The following is a 17,056-nucleotide window of genomic DNA, read 5'->3' on the forward strand; positions in this document are numbered from 1 at the left end:
GTCAGGCTGGCGGCGGCGCGGCTCCTCGCTGTCCACAGAGCGCGGCCGCGGCGCGGGCAGGCGCGGGGCTGAGCGGCGATGGCGGGGCCCGGGCCGCGCGGCGCGGGGCTGTGCGCGGCGGCCGCTCTCCCGCGGGGCCGCGGGGGGGGCTGCGCGGCGTGAGGCGGCCGAGCCGCCCCGGGTGCCCCCGCCCCGCGCGGGGAATGAGAGGCGGCGCCGCGGGGCTGCCGGAGCCCGCCGGGACCCACCATGCGGGAGCTGGCGATCGAGATCGGCATACGGGTCCTGCTCTTCGGGGTCTTCGTGTGAGTATCCGCGGGGGGGTGCGGGCGGGGTGGTGGAGACGCTCCGGCCGGTACGGAATGGCACCAGGCTCGTACCTCCGAGACTGCCTCAACTTTTCCTTCGTCGTCCGCGGCCGGGCGCGGTATCACATCTCCAGCTGAAGGGGTAACGTGGGGCGCGGAGTTGGCCCCTGAGGGGACCCGGCGGGGGAGCCCCCGGGCTGCCACCGACCCCCTCGGGAGCCCGGAGCAGGGGGGAGCTGCCGCCGCTTCCCCGTCCGCGAGAGACGGACGGGAGGATTTTTCCCCGGGGTGGGACGTTGCAGGAGCAGGTGGGAGCCCGCTATGCCCTGGGATATTGACGAAGACCCGGAGGAAATTTTTGTGTCGGAGAAGCTACAGTTTGTGAGAGAAGTGTGCAAAAAGCAACCACCCCAAAAAATCCCTGCTGGTGGTTTCGTTTGAACGACTGTAGTTCCTGCTGTAAGGTCTCATTAGCCAAGGCTGTGAATGCCCCTCAACAGCTGGCTTGCGGCACTGGGGACCCGCAGTGAGCGAGCCCCGGGGCAGGCACGCTGTGCCGGAGGGCTGCAGCTTGGAGCTGAGGACGGACCTCGGGCTGGACGGGAGATGTGGTGTAGCTGGGTTTGAGATGCGTATCTGCACGCTGGTGTGTAGGAAGGGGAGTCATGACGATCGGGTTGCTGAAAACTGTGCAGCTCTCTGCAGGAACACTCTTTGCCTTCTATAGGAGAAAGCAGTTATGTATTATTCTGCTCTGCATACTTCAGACAGGCTTTTCCCTTTCTTTTCGGGGCTCTACCTGTCTTTTCTTTCTGGCAATTTGTGTTCTCCGTGCATTTGAGCAATGAAAACTTTTGCTCCTTGTATAGATTTGCATTTCAGTTGATTAATGTTTAAAGATGAGTGTTCTCAGTCTTTGTGGTCTCCCAGAAGTAACACAACAACTAGATCAGGTTCTGTTTACTTGTTTGTCTACTTAACGATGGGTGCTGTTGGTCACAGGTGCAGGCAGTGATAGTATAGGGCATCTAGTACTCTGTGCTATTGACTTACAGCTGGAGATACTGGAATGCTTTGATGTCATTCCTTTCCAAGTCTCTTGTGTTTTTCTTGAGTTTTTCCTCGGTGGTTATTTGTCTTGAGTATTGATGCAAATATTTTAGTTTGCAACATGTTTGGTGTCATGTTCTTCCTTTTGATACCTTCAAAAACCTGCAGTAGAACTCTTTTCTGGAATATATGGGATTACAAGGTGAGCAAAGACCTCAGAAACTGATGTTACAGCAGAACCTTTCCCTTCTTTACAATCACATATGTAATTCATCACACCATCCAGTAAGAGATCTCTTCATGTAGCTTCTTACCATGATACGTAACTCATGCCCCATTATTAGTAATAATCTCCAGGATATGTTTGTCTTCTGCCCTTGTTTCCTCTCTAAAACCAATCTGTAACTTTCACCATTCTTTATGCTATGGCTCTCAAATCAGCTGAGGGGTGGCTAAAGGAAATGCTTTTGGTAAAGTCACCACAGTACCAATTGGCAAATGCCTATACAAGCACCTTTCATATGGCTCAGCTCCTTCCTTCTTGGAATTCTGGGGAATAATTCTGACACTGCGGGAGGCTGTTCAGAGCATCAATTGACACTGAAATGTACCAAATGTATTCTAAATTTGCACCCAGGTTGGTGTTTAGTTTTATGGAGAACTGCACTTTGTAACAGCTGCAAAAATATAATCTCTAGCTAGACCAGAGAATGGCTTTTAAATTCAGATAATCTTAAGCCAAAGGAAGCTTTTGCTGTTGAAATAGTCTTCAATGTTTCTCTCAGTTTTACAACAGAGACAGTTACTCCTATTTTGGAACTTCTGTGTTCTAGAAGTTTAAATAGTATGTTTTCTGTGCTTTTATAGACAGCCAGGGCAGTGATTTTTATGGAGCAGTGAGTTCATTGAAATATCCTTTCAAGTATGACCAATTACTGCTGAATTTGGAAGCCCTAGGGCTGGAATTGAGGCAGCAGCACTGTAAGCTCTACCGCAGAAGCTATTTCTAAGAATGAAAAAGTTTCAAGGTTCCCACTTTCCTTGGAAAATAATGCTATTAACATCAATGAGTTGAGGCTAGGTCTGAGATAATTTCTGTTATGAATGCCAGCTGTGCCATACATGTTTGTCCACCAGGAGATGGACAGAAGATAATTAGTTCATTCTGCAAAGGTATTGATGACTTTGGGTTACTACCAACCATTGCAGAACCCTGAACTTGAAGACAATGTTTCCACAGTTATTTGCCAATTGTGAACCATCTGTGTCTCCCAGATGTCTTTTTAGCTTCAACCTACAGATTAATATGACTTGGAGTAATATACTGGCATATTTTGTACCAGAAAATGCAAAAGAAAAAGGTTTATATTCCATGTTGTAGTTTTGCTTAGTGATATATGTCATTTTGTAGAAATGGAGGTGTGAAAACTTACGTTGATGCTTGCTGAAAGTGAAGGTATTGCCAACTTGACTGTATTTTACAGCAACAACAGCCATTTTCTATAGGTAGAACTGGCAACATTATTTCCTGCACTTGCCATAATTATTAACTTTTTTCATTACACCAAAGACAAAAATCAATACTTGTTATTAAAGTTCTCTTCTGTCCTGCAAATGTATATCATTCCGAGCAACATGCATCTTTGATGGTTGTGTATTGGTTTGGATGAATTCAACAGATAGTAAGGTTAATAACAACTGACTCGGTTCTAGATGTGTTATTAGCAATTGCTAAGTGCTCTCTTAGCAAATAAAGACCAGTTTAGGTATTAAAATCAAGCTTCTCTGATCAGTGCTGAAGGGCACTTTAGGATTTACTATTATTAAAGGAAGGATTAATCAGGAGAGATTTATTAGGAGAACTGCAGCTGCCTGAACTTCAGAAGCTGAGGAGTTAATAGACACAGAACTAAACAAGAAGCCAAAGCCCAAACACAACAGTTTGCAGTCAAAAAGATGCTTGATGCACCCTTTGCTGGGAAGTTAAATAGATGTTCTTTGAGTACCTTCAGCAAAATAACTCTCAAGCCACAAGTCACGATGTTAGGTTGGTGGTTGGACTTGATGATCTTAAAGGTCTTTTTCAACCATAATGATTTTATGCTATGATTCTGTTCTATTCTATGAAACCTTAAGGAGAGTAGTGACATTTCTGTTCTGCCTTACAGTTTTTCCTTATGTTAACAGAGTCCTTTTTAGTTTCCAAAATATTTAGCTTTGTACCTTTTGACTGGGTTGAACTGATGGTTTGAAACTTACCAGGCAAAGAAAATGCTTACCTTGTAATTTGACTGTTACATTGTTACCACATCATGCCCTTTCAAGTGTTCTTCAACTAAACATTGACTTGTTTATGTTTGTTTCAGATGTTTCAAATTCTCACTTCATGTTTTTGTTTATTTTTTTAATACTTTGGGGGGTGTCTGTGAGCACAGAACTGGAGTTTTTAAAGTAGAATTTTCATCTCAGAAGTAGAAATGGTCTATGGTTTAATATAACAAGGGTGAGCATGTACTTTGTTTATGAAAAAAATCAAACACTAATTTAAAGAGTGATTGCATTAGGGCATTGCTTTTATCTTTTCTTCATTTTGTACTTATTCCTGTAACCCTGAGCATCTTAAGATGCTCAATTAATCCTAAAATACGTTGGATGTGGCCGGCCTTTAGCGTGCTCCATGTGGACAGCGACATTTATCACTTCCTGAATGCTTGGTGAAAGCAAATTCTTTCGGCTGACTTGGTTTTATTCAGTTAAGGCAATTGTATAAAGATTGGTGAGCAAGTCTGATATTTTTACACAGGAGTGATGCCCTTAAAACAATGTCCTTCATTTGTCTTTGAAAGAATTCATTGAGTGGTAGCTCAGAGTGAGCCAGAAGGGATGTCGTAGTGTCTTAGCAAAACACATGATGTTCTAGACTAGGTATCACCTACAAAGAAATCTTTTTAATCCATTTCAGAAGTTTTAGAAGACCACATCTTTGTCTTAGTTGGAAGACAGAGGAATTTGCATGTGTTGTAGTATATTTAGCCTAATGACTTGTCAACAGCATATCGCTGATGTTTCTAGAGCTGTCTAATTGATTAAAAAGACAGTCTTTCAAAGATTGCTTCATCAAACCTCGAGCTCTTCAGCGAGTGTGATGTGATTAAAATATAAATGTCATTCAGAGTAATTGGATCTCTTCCCTACAGCACAGTCTCATTAGCAGCCTCCCTTGAGAATAAATGTTTATCTGCAGGCCAACATACGTCTGTATTACACATGTGAGTGTATAGTATTGCCTAAAACTGGCATCTTCCCTACATGTGTGCCCAGTGTTCAGACTCTAGTTTAAGTAAATGAAAGCTGATTCTGGGCATGTTGAGTTTCTTACAAGTTTACAGTATTAAGATTTGAATCAAGTTATGAATATGCATGAAATGATTTAGCATGGAAAGCTCTTTCAAGCAGCTCGCTTGGGTGGTGATCTTCTGGATATTCTGCATGTGTTACCTCCATAAATGATACTGTATATTGTCTTATTAACATAGAAAATTCCACAGTGCTGCAGTTCTGCTTTACTCTTCTCACAGTTTGCACTTGCCATCTCTGCTGGGTCTGTGGGATTTTTTTTTGGAGGATTGACTGATCTGAGAATCATGAACAGTTGGAGATCTGTAGGTAATATAAGCAAAACACTATTGGGAAGAAATCAGCAGTCTGAGACAGTAAGATTTATTTCCTCATGCTGCCACAAATGCTGCCAAATGACACAAATCAATTGGACCAATGTTTCAAAGCACCTTTTAAGCCTACACTCTGTAGGTGAGTGTTTCGAAGTGAAGCAGGTATTTGGCCACATGAGCTTCTTAGTCTTTTTGTGTCCTACACTCTCGATTTGATTATCCCATAATACTCACTTTATTTTGGAACATGTTTTTTAGCTGCTGATCTTAAAAAGCCTTGGACTTCGGTCCTCTGTACCCTAATTTCTCATCAAGGGAGGAAAGTAATACTTTGTTGTTGTTGTTCTTACCCTTTCTTAATTTAATTGGCTCTTTGTTATGAGGTATGTGGACAGTAGACAAACCTCTTTGAAGAATGAGTACGCTTTGAGCTTTTCCAGTGTTAGTTTCTCAAACACTGCTGATGGTAGGAAGTGAGAACATCAATGCATTTGATTATTAACCTGTTTAAAAACAGGTACTGTATTGCAAACCATAAGTTAGGTTATATAAAAATGAGGGAAACAGTTTTGTGGCCCAGGTTGAAGCCTAGCTTAGGGTTAATGAACAGTTAAGGGAACAACCTGCTGTAAAAAAGACCTTGGCCTCTCTGGTGCTTAGGATCTGAGAACACATATCAAAGGTTGCATGTTGAGCTCCAGTGGCAGGCAACGGACTTGTTCCAGTGCTTAGCAGTCTGTTATACCTTTGAAGAGATGGAAGAATTAGAATGCCGTGGAGCTTCTGCAACTCGTTGAATGCAACTGATATATTGCAAAGTAACCCAAATTTTAACTTTGCTCAGCTCTGCGCCCTTGAGAAGTTCCTGTAAAAACAAAAGGCCATAAATAGTTATTATAGCCAGCCTAATATGAAGCACAGAACAACCGTGTGCCTGTCCTAATATCTATGAATTATCACCAGGCTAACAGAGACACTTAGTACTTGCTGTTCCATTGAGCTGAAGCTTCTGTTTCTATTGTTTCCTTATTTTAACTGTTAAAACTAGGGTAGGATTTTACTGACTTTGGTAGCTGCTATTGAGGAGACAGTGTACCCATCTTTTTGTGCAGACTTTGATCTGTGCAAAAGACAAACTGTTTTACAGACTGATGTATAAATACTTTGGGATTGTGGAAATAAGTTTATTTAATTTATGTTCCCTGAGTCCCAGAAGCAGGGGGCAAAAAAGGGATTTAATGGCAGGAATCTAATTGTCCTGTTAATAGGACGGGATTTACAGTTGATGTCCGTGGCTAAACTCGCAGCTGACTATACGGTAAAAAAAGGATGTGATTGTAAATGCCAAAGCATCTGCTCCAGTTTTTTTGAGGAGTAAATGGTGACTTTGTATCTCTCCTTGTTGAATCCTATTTACTCACTGAGTTTGGCACTTGGTATTTATTTGCTCCCTGCTCTGATTGAGGATGTTATATAGTGAAAATGCTACTACGACTAACAAGGTTTCTGTAAGGGAAATCTTTCTTTAAAACAATATTGTACTTTGATCTAAACACAGTCAAGCTGTGGCACAACTGTGTTTCCTATGGCAAAGACTTTAAAGGAAAGTATGGTCTTATTGCTGAGAATGCACTCATACCTGGCACAGTAAATCAAGGTCTTTATACTCTCCCAATCTGTTAGTGACTTTGAAAAGCGAGTCCTTGGAAACAGTTGGCAGAATTATTGATGCTAAAAACGGATTAAGGATTACATTTAGTGTCTCTTGTAACTTTTTTTCTGCAGTAAGCACTGTACTGGTACTGGACAGAAGACTTTTGAATGCTGCATCTATATTGGCGAGGATTAGTGGACAAAGGAAGCAAGCTAAAGCCAATACATATGTTTCTAATTAAAGCATGGGTTGTGATCCACTAATGAACATCACTTGAATGATTAAAGAAGGCTTCACTGATTTCTGAATCAGAAAAACTGTTTTAAAAACGATCCAATTAGGTTGTCTTCATAGAGAGACAACGTCGTCATCACATGTGGCACTTGAACTCAGTTTTTCCTAACTATATGCTTTTTTAGCTACTTTCCAATCATGTGTTTCACTTGCCTTATAAATGGTGAATTTGTCATCATTGGGCCACAAGTCATTGCTATGCAAGAATCTGTGTGACTGATCTGGATGATTCTGCAGAAAAAGAGAGACTAGGAGTGTTTCTTTGTAAATCAAATTGCTACAGCCACTGTGTATTTGTTTATTTCTCTGCTGTAATTACAAAACACTTTTAGCTTTTACTAGCCAAATGGCTAAATGTTTTCCTAGTTGAAATAACACTGAATTTTAAATGAAATTGCATATAGATAAGATGCAAGAAGTGAAAATTGTTTTATTGCAGGTTAGAGTAACAGCATTTATAACTGGTGTTTTCATAGTAAATGAAATAGTAATGATTTAAGAGTGCTTATGCAGGTGAGTTACAGAGAATTGGGGAGGAGTGAGAAAGAAGAGTGGTATAGAAAATGTCTCTTCTGAATTGAGATGTTTACCACCATGTCACCTCAGATTTCTAGATTTATCTTCATGTGAGCAGCTGCCATAAAGATGTATGAAGAAGGCAAACTGTTCTTCTTTTGGGAATTGTAGAGAAGGGAAATTAAACCTGTAGGAGGGGGAACTTAGTGCTGAGCGTGGGGAAATACAACCTAATCATAAGGACTTTGAGTGCTGCAACAGATTGCCTGAGGCATGTGTAGAACCTCCACCAATGGAAATTTTAAAAACCAAGTTCCACTAAAATATCTTGGGAGTACTTTGCATAAAGTTTTGCTCTGCTGCGTGACTGCCGTGCAAGCTGGCACAAATCAACTTAGTGGAATGAGGTTTATGCTGCCTGAGAGTGTCCCAGTGTGTGTGGAAAAGTTGAAAGACATTACAGCAAAATTTACTCATAAGAGATTTTTGGCTCATGTTGATGTTACCGATTTGAAGTGACTTGGAGAATACTTCATGGGAGACAGCAGAAGCTGATGATCTGACTGGAGGGCAGTGCCATGCCAGGTATCACATTCTAAATATAATGTATTGATGACATTGTCATCAATGACTGCGTGAAATGTTTCACCCTGCAATCTTGCAGCTCAACATCTTACTTTGTTTTGAGAGAAAAGTTTTACTGCTTCTTTAGAATTTGTAATGGAGGTGGAAATGTCAGAAATATTTCAGCTTTGAAGGATTTGAGGCACCCTGCCAAGTGTTGTGGAGCCTTGCAAATAGAAAACAGAGGAGTGTATCATTTGATATACAGTGTTATATTTTCATTAGCTGCCAGTTTTCACTAATGGGAGAGCAAATCTTGATAGCCTGACTGTATTCTCATAGCCTGCAGAAAGGACATTAGTAATTTTATTCATCTAGTGTCCAAGGTGCTCTACAGGAGTGTAACTATTGCTTTTGGACTGGAGTGAGTGCTACAAAATGTGAAAAGTGATGTTCCTGTTCCACAGTACTATATCTGTGGAGATTTTTTAATCATTATTAATGCTCTGGAACATGAAGTTACTCACACAAGTGTTTTTGGATTGAGTGATTCTAATATAGTTGGATTTGATTGTGAATATCATTAGGCAGATCACTTTTTTTTCCCCTGGGAGAATAATGAAGTAATTGCACACAGCAACTGTGAAGGAAAAACTGGAGCAAAGTAACTTGCAAATTTATATTACATTTAGTAAATAACTTGTCTCTTTATTAGTACTAAAGTATTTTATTTTATAATTCGATTTTTTTGAATGCTTTTTTTTAATTAACATTTAATGGATGTTAAAAATCATTTCAGTTGGTTTTAAATGATATATTCTTTTAATTTCCTATAAAGAAACACTTGCTTGAGTCTTGTAGACTGGGTTATAGTATTTCTCCCTCTCTTGCTTCTTTACCACCTCCTGAGTTTTTGGTCTGAAAAAATGGTTTAGTTGTGGACAACTTTTGCTACTACTTAGAGACTGCCAGCTTTGAAACTTCTTGTGGCTAAATGCTGAATAATATAGTGTTCACATACTGATGATTTCCTTTCTACCTCCTCCTTCAGAAACACGCACAGAATAAAATGGCTTTTGTGAAATAGCTTTCATCATAGGTATATTTAAGAAAAATAGAGCATAGTTGCAACAATTAATACCATAAATCATGCTTTTTATTTACTACAATGAAAGAGAATGCAATGAAAACAGTCACCAATAGTTTTCAGTTTGTTGGTGTCCATTATTTCAATAGGACTAACACTGTTGATTCGATCTGTTACTGTAGTGCAGCTGTACTCGATCGCCTTAAATATTGTACATTGACATAGTAAGAAGCAGCTCTGACCTGCTTGCCTCGTGACTCAAGTTCACCAGGTGCTTCATGTGAGCAGGGATCACAAGAACTGAGCTGCTTTTTTCACCTCAGGAGCAGCTAAATGCCAAACCAAATATGTTTTCGTTTCAGAATGGTTTATTTTAAAGATCTCTTCCAGCTGAAACGATTCTATGATTATATGATTTTTATATTCTACTGACCAGAAAGCAAGAGATGCAAAGATCACCTTCAATATTATGTCAAAGAAAGTCTTAGAAATGTAAACCAAGTGTAGTTATGTCAATTTGACTCATTTTGCGGTGTTTTTTTTCTGTTTCAGTAGAGTCACTCTTGTCTCTTGCTCTTGTGATCGAAGCTGCAATGCAGCATGACCAACTGTTCCCTCTCTCTTCCTTTTGCTTTGCTCATTTCCAGATGTTCCACTTCTGTAGGGAAGAAATGATGGTGAAGAGGTTGCATGTAAGCTACTTAAGTAGTTTAATGCCTGGTTACCTGTTCTTATTCCCATTAAATGGAACTTTTCTAGATTCACTCACTTCATACTGGCAATAACGATACTCAGCAACGTTTAGTGCCACTTGCATTCAAAGTACTCAGCACAAGAGCTAGGAGATTGTATGGATTGTAAGTTTCTGGATTCTTTCAGGCATGCAAGAGCAACTGGCTAGCCATGTTAATTGCTTATTCTTGTGTCACAGGAAGGAAATCATTGACCCAGAGAGAATTGAGATGCCAAGGATTGAGAAAGCAGTGGAGGTGTTATTTAGGTACTAAGGAAAGTAACATCAGGTTCGAAAACTCCAGACTATTCTCTTCATTTTCATCACTGTGATAAGCTTGCTGGGTCACTATTTCATATTAGATATTCTAAGAACATGTACATATCATTTATATATTATTTCATAAGATGCAGGACTCCTGTTGTGAATCTATTGTTTTAAGTTCAAGATCTGAGCTTCTAATTGAGCCCAGAGTCCCCAGCTATTTCCTCCTTGCTTTTAAATTATTAATTCATATAATTTCTTGAATTTGAGCCAAGCAAGGAGGAGAACATTTGAGCAGAGAGCTTTGGTCTACTTTTAATCTGTTTGTGTTCAAACATATATGCATGTTCAGTGGGTACATTTGGCTCAAGTGACGTTCTGTGGCCTAATCTCAAGCACAACTGATAGAGACTTTATAAATACAGCCCCACGTGCTGTATCAGAGAAGGGTCCAGTGCCTCAAGCATTCAGAGACACTGACTGTCTAAAGCTCTGGCATCTGGTTAGACACATTCTGGTTGAAGAACCTGCCTTACACTGTGGTTTGCTTTGTTGGTGCTTGTACAGCTCCCCCTGACTGGGCTGCAATGCCAGCTGCAAGGATGAGATTAAAGTAGTGTGCTCATTCATCTTAGCATGTAGTCATGCCCCAGTATATATCTGTTAAATCAGTGGATATATGAGGCAAATCTGGGAAACCTGCTTGCAAGACTGAGTAAAATTACTGGAAACTCTATTCTTTCAGCACATCTGGGAAATATGACAGCCATGGTAATACTTGTAATAATACTTGTATTTTTAAAACTGCATCACAATTAATCTCCAAGCCTTTATTCGAAATGATTTGTTGTGTATCTGAAGGGTTAATGTGGGCATATGTGCTAATTAGATGTCACACTGCATGTGCTAGCTAATTTAAAATAGTCAGAAATATTTCACATCAAGTGATGCTGACTCATCTGATGCAAAACCTACCCTTGAGCACCAGTTCTCTACTTGCCAGCGACATTAAATAAAGTCCCCCAAAATATTGCCCCTGCCTCTAGTCCCAGGATTTAATTCCATTGACTTTTGGCTCCTCCCTGCATAGAAGTGCACTCAAAGAATTAAAAGTGGGCAAAGTTGTATACATTTGGATCAGAATATTGAATGTTATCAGGAAGTGGCTTGTCAAAAATACAGTTAAAAAAACAGTGCTATCAACTTGAGCTGTTCCAAGAGCTGTACTGGGCACTGAATAGGGACCGAGAAGCCTCTTGCAATGTTTTTCTTACCATTTACCTTCTGCCAATGCTCTTCTCAGTCATCATAAATTGTTGTGCCCACAAACAGAAAGTTACTGCCAATGAAGAGAGGCATCAGATTTTCTCATTTCTGTAGCAGTAAAACCAGCTTCTGAATAATCTTTGTAGGGTATTCCTGGTGAATATTAACAGCTTTATATCCTGCAGGACACCTAAATCCAGTAAAGCTCTATTTTAGGATTATTGATTGTTAATCAGAAGTGGTAGATGTGCACCCTGCATGTATTGGGAAACAAAAGGTTTTACCTGTTAAAAAGCGAGAGATAATTTAATACAGCTGCTTCTCTATCTCTTAGTGCAAATGTAAATTACTTAATAAATTGGTTTTAGTGCAGTTACAAGATGATGCTTACAACACATTTCCATCAAAGCCTATGAAGAACCGATAAACCATTAATTTCTGTTCTCAGGTACGTGCTTCTGATGCAATCAATGTCTATTGCAACACAAATTCTAATAAAGTTTAGAATTTAGCTCTTTACTTTTGATTTCTGTGGTGAAGTTAAAGCTGTTGCTTTTCTACTTGAATGCTTGTCAGCAGTGCATACTTGGAATATGTGAATACCAGTCCAGTTAATGAGCAAACTACAGCATTGGGAGTCTTGCTTTGATACTGAAACTTCTTGCTGGAATGAGTTGCCCTACCTTGCCTTGTAAGACAGTGGCAGAAAACATCGAATCTCTTGATAGCCAATGTTTTGCCTTAATTATAGAGCCCATTTCTTTCAAAATTAGAGTTTACATTATTGAAGTTACCTTTTAAATTACTATTAGTTCCTTCCTTGGTGAAATCTGCAACTACCTGAAAGGAAGTTGTAGCGTGGTGGGGGTCGGTCTGTTCTCCCTAGTAATAAGCAGCAGCAGAACAGAAAGGGCCTCAAGTTGCACCAGGGGAGGCTCAGGCGGGATCTGAGGAGGAATTTTTTTCTTGCAAGGGCTGTCAGGCATTGGAAGGGGCTGCTCAGGGAGGGGCTGGAGTCACCGTCCCTGGAGGGGTTACAGAGACAGGTGGATGTTGCGCTGAGGGAAATGATCTAGTGGTTGATAGGGCTGGGACAAAGGCTGGGCTCCATGAGCTTAAAGGTCTCTTCCAGCTTAAATGATTTTATGACTAATAACTGGTCATAATTTTTTTGTACACCAACATAATTCTCTTCTTGATAGCTGAGGATTTGGATTTCCCAGGTTATGTTAGAAACTAAACGACTCGAATCTCTTTCCTTGTGCTAACCTCAGAGTTAACAAAGGAATCCCATCATGCTAATATGCACAGACAGCAGCATTTCAGAAACTGAGCTCCTGCAACTCTGTGGTGAGCAGAATGATGGTGATAAACTACAGGCATTGTTTCTTATCTCACCTTAATCACAATCCTGTCTGCTTCAGTTCTGTTTGTTTTGCGTTCCAACCATAGACCATTTCAAGCCTTTCATAGTTTGTCTTTATAGGCATTCCTAAAATAACCACTAAAAGATTTTGAGGTTTTTTTGAGGTATAGAGAACAAACAAGACTAGATTTTCTTATGGCTTGAGTGTAAGTCATTATCTCCAGATATATAAAATAACATGACATGAATGTTTTCCCCATTATTAGTATGTTTCAGAATGGGTAAGTTGAAGTCTTAAGCACAGGTGATACAAAGCAGTATTCAGTGCAACGCACCAGTGTTTGCACTGGACTCTGTCTGTTTAGGAGCTTTCAGCAAGTGACCTAGGCTAAAGCAAGTTCTATCTTTCAGAATATAATTTTCATACCTACACATCTGTTGTACCCTATGGCTCTTCATTCAGAATGTTGGGACTGTGAATCTCTTGCGTGAATATCTCTAAGTTATGTATGGTGCATGTACTCTGTAATTAGGCCAACCTATACAGGACAGGACAACTGATTGCACAATTGAACATGGCAGGTACACTAGAAAAGCTTTTACTACTAGATCTGAGGCCTATTTTGGGGACTACTCAAGGAAGCATGCATGCAAGAATGTGCACAGTGGAGTTCCAATACCGTGGTTGTAGCTAACCTGTTTCTGTTGGAAGCAGGGCTGAGTTTGCACACACGAGTGCTGTAGTCAGGGATTGATGGTCAAAGCCAAACTTTTTTCCCACAAGCCCTCAGATAGAGAGATTCACAAACACCTGCTATGTCTTCATTACTTGCTCTAACAAAGAATTGCATACAAAGCCATTTTAGGGTCAGATCTGTGTGTCAGCAGCTTAAGCTTCGAGAAGGGTTGGTCATTAGGTATCTGGTATGAAAGACTGAGCATCACTATCACAGGTTCACATTTATACTCTTCCATAGGTACTCTGTCTTCCCTTAGTTGTTACTTGGGACAAAAAACCCAATACTTGCCCTCACGACTGAACAAACAGAAGCTCCCTTGTACATGCTTTAGTTGATGCTCAAACCCAGGAAGCAATCTCTAACCTTCTGATGTGCTATGAACTGGTAGCCTCTACCTCACTGTAATAGCACACAGCAGTACAACCCTAATTCTGGGCCCATCTGTCCTCTTCCTGTCCTGTTCTTTTTACTAGACTGGGAGCATACTTTTCTACTCCAACATATTTAAAGGTTTCTACCATACCAACTTTGCCAGTGCAGTACTGCTTGACGCTTTTTCTCTGATCTTAGTGACTTCCAAATGTCACTGCCTCTTGATTTCATGCTGCTGAATGCCAGGGAATGGTAGCTACTGTAAGCACACTAAGGTGCAGTGCTAAACAACGCCCTGCTATTACTTATGGGAGATGAAAATCACGGTGGATGCCCAGGTCAGAGACTGTGAGGCTATTTATGCAATGTTTGATTCATTCACTACTAGTGAATGGTTTCATAAAACCCCACCATTATTAGTCTACATTATCACAAAACTACTGTGCAATTTTGCCTTGATCAGTCTGTGCTATGGTGTTTGCACAGATGTAATCTGGAAGGGCTAGATGCTTTTAAATGGAAGTGAAGTTAATGTAACCTGGAAGTACTTGTGTCCTCAGAAAAGAACAATGCCTTTGTTTATTGTAGTATTGTAGGCACTAATGTTGGGATGCCTAAAGTAAACTCAGACACTTGGGCACCTGCTTCACACTGATGTTTTCAATGGAATTAGGATTCTTGGTTAATGTAGGTTTCTTTGAAAGCCAAGGTTAAATGTTCTTGAAGTCAACAGAAGTCTTTTTATGCCTTAAATACACGTTATCAGGCTGAAGGGTTCAAAATCTTGATTGTTAAACTGTTAATAATATTGGATGACTATATAAACATGTGGAAAATGTAAGGCTAAAATGCTAATACTAAAATTTCATCCACTAATATGCAGTTGCCCACCTGCTACCAGGGGAAGTTAAATGATTGAGCTTGTATTTTCAGCCATAATAGAAATAACCAGTTTTCTTTATCCAAGGACTACATTCATTTCTAATAACATCTAGTCATTTAAATAAGCTTGTGCTGGCTTATGAATAGTAATAGACTGTACTTTTGATTGGGACAAAGGAACATAAATCACTAAGTGTCAGGCAGCTTAGAAACCAGTATGTCCTCATGACTGTTTAATAGAGTACAAAGGGAATTGCCTTCAAGCTAGTGAAATCTCGTATCTGGTTGCGCATCAATGATGCTTCAAAAAAAGGAAGAGAATTGTTCTCTTATGAGTCTTGGCATAAAAATTTAATTAGCAGATGAGCTCTTTCTGAAGATGAAAAAAATGATGTGGTTTTTTTTTTTTAATATAGTCACTTTCCTTTAACTGTTTTCTTTCTATTTCTGTGTTTTCACACAGGCAAGATCTGCTGCCTTCTACATCTATCTTTTTTTCTCCTTCTTCAGTAGTGATTTTGAAATTATTTCTGTTTTTCTTTCATTATGTTTCAGGATATTTGAACATTGTTCTTGGAACACAGAACACAAGTCAGAGGAAGAAATGGATACATAATCAGATTTAATATACAGTGAATACAAAACTGCTGTTATTATGTAAAAATAATTATAATAATTATTACTGTCATTAATAGATCTGGTGAAATGAATATTTAGAAGAGTTAAAAAATAGTAGGCATATATTAGTCAGAAAATTGATCTTCCATGGGAATCATACTATCTTTGTTACTTATAGTTTCATCACTTTATCACATGTTATTTTGTCTTAAAAGATTTAAATCTTATGGTTTGGCATGTATTTGCAATGTCTTAGTATGAATTCCTTTGAGAACTATGAATTTTGTTTTTTTTAACTTATCCTTTAGTCTTAGTTTTCTTAAATTACAAGGAGATAGGACAAAAAAAGAAGAGTCCCAAACTTTTAACTCTATTGTCATTTGATCGTAATGTCAAATGTCCTAATGTCAACTGAATTAAATCTCTGGACTAATGTGACATTTTCCAAAAGTGCACTGGTGCCTGGATATACTGTGATCACCTTGAAGCATAAATGTTTGTGTATTGTTTGCTTTTTGTGTTTAGCAGCAATACTTCAAGGCCTGGGTATGTCAAAGAACATGACTCCGCTTCAAGGCGTTCTTTGGCATGTCCATCAGCCCTAGTGCTTTGAGAACTACCTCAAAGCAATCAAACCAGCAAATGCCTGAGGGAGTGTGTCAGAAAAGATGTGACTGGCTGAAAGATGTAGTTGTTGAAACTCAACTGGCTCCTTTCATTTCTTGTGTGCCTAAATTTGCATGTCTGTTTATTTATGTTTAGATTACAGTAGTGAAATACATCCTGGTCATGGATCCCATATAGCTGGGAGCTTCTGTATTCAGCTCTCCAAGGTGACACACGTTGGATGTCATACCCAGGCATAGCAACCAAACCCTTTCAACCAGAAGTTAATTGCTTCTACCTGCTGCCAGTATCTTTGAAGACTGGAAAAAAAACAAACCCCAAACATTAGGACTCTCAGTTGAAATTTGGAAACAAAGATGCCTGCATTGTCTAGAAATCAACCTTTGGTTTTCTAGTTGAAGAGAAAAACTGTGAAATGAATTCTTCATGTATGAGGTGTTTTATTTCCTGGAAATGTTGTTCTTTAGAAATATTTCCTCCTTTCATGTCCTGCACAAGCTGTTGTTTCTAAACTTAAAAATGAAAATGTAAATATTTTTTTAAAGCACTGAAACAAAGTGTTTTGACACTTCTGAAATTCACCTTTCACCTCTGTTGGAGAGCAGGGTCAGACTCTAGATTTGAAGAAGCTGAGTGCAACAGTCAACATTCTCTGTGCAGTACCAAACTCCTTAAGTTTTCAGAAGATTCTCTGTGTCCATATAGGTCACTAAGGGAAGCCAAACTGTCAGTATAAGTGCCAAGTCTGTTTGACTTATTTAGTCTTCAGATTTTGTTGTTTTCCTTTGTGAAGAAGAGGTTGGTTGGGCTTCTTTGGAGTAGACACAGAGTTTTGTACCTGCTGTCTAGTGGGAGTCACTCTGAGTGTATTCAGGTAAAGGGGCTCAATGTGTACCAGGGATATGAGAGACTGTAGCTAATGCAGAGATTGGAGACTATGGTGAGAAAATGAAGTACAACTGGACAATCTTCAGAAGAGATAAAGAGGATTCCTTAAGACCCAAAAGACTGGATCTTGCTGTTTATGATATTGCTGATCTGGCT

General features: G+C 39.7%; 1 protein-coding gene across 1 annotated transcript in view; it reads left to right on the forward strand.

Moving 5' to 3' along the window:
* The first annotated feature begins 248 nt into the window (after window positions 1–248).
* PLPP4 (phospholipid phosphatase 4) overlaps window positions 249–17,056 on the forward strand; it is a 50,943-nt gene continuing 34,135 nt past the window's right edge. Inside the window, exon 1 of the mRNA XM_062001903.1 lies at window positions 249–305. Within this exon, the coding sequence (XP_061857887.1) occupies window positions 250–305 (56 nt within the window). The 5' untranslated portion in view covers window position 249. The remainder of the gene's footprint in view (window positions 306–17,056) is intronic.

The sequence above is a fragment of the Colius striatus genome, chromosome 8, assembly GCF_028858725.1.
Source record: "Colius striatus isolate bColStr4 chromosome 8, bColStr4.1.hap1, whole genome shotgun sequence".
Lineage (NCBI taxonomy): Eukaryota > Metazoa > Chordata > Aves > Coliiformes > Coliidae > Colius > Colius striatus.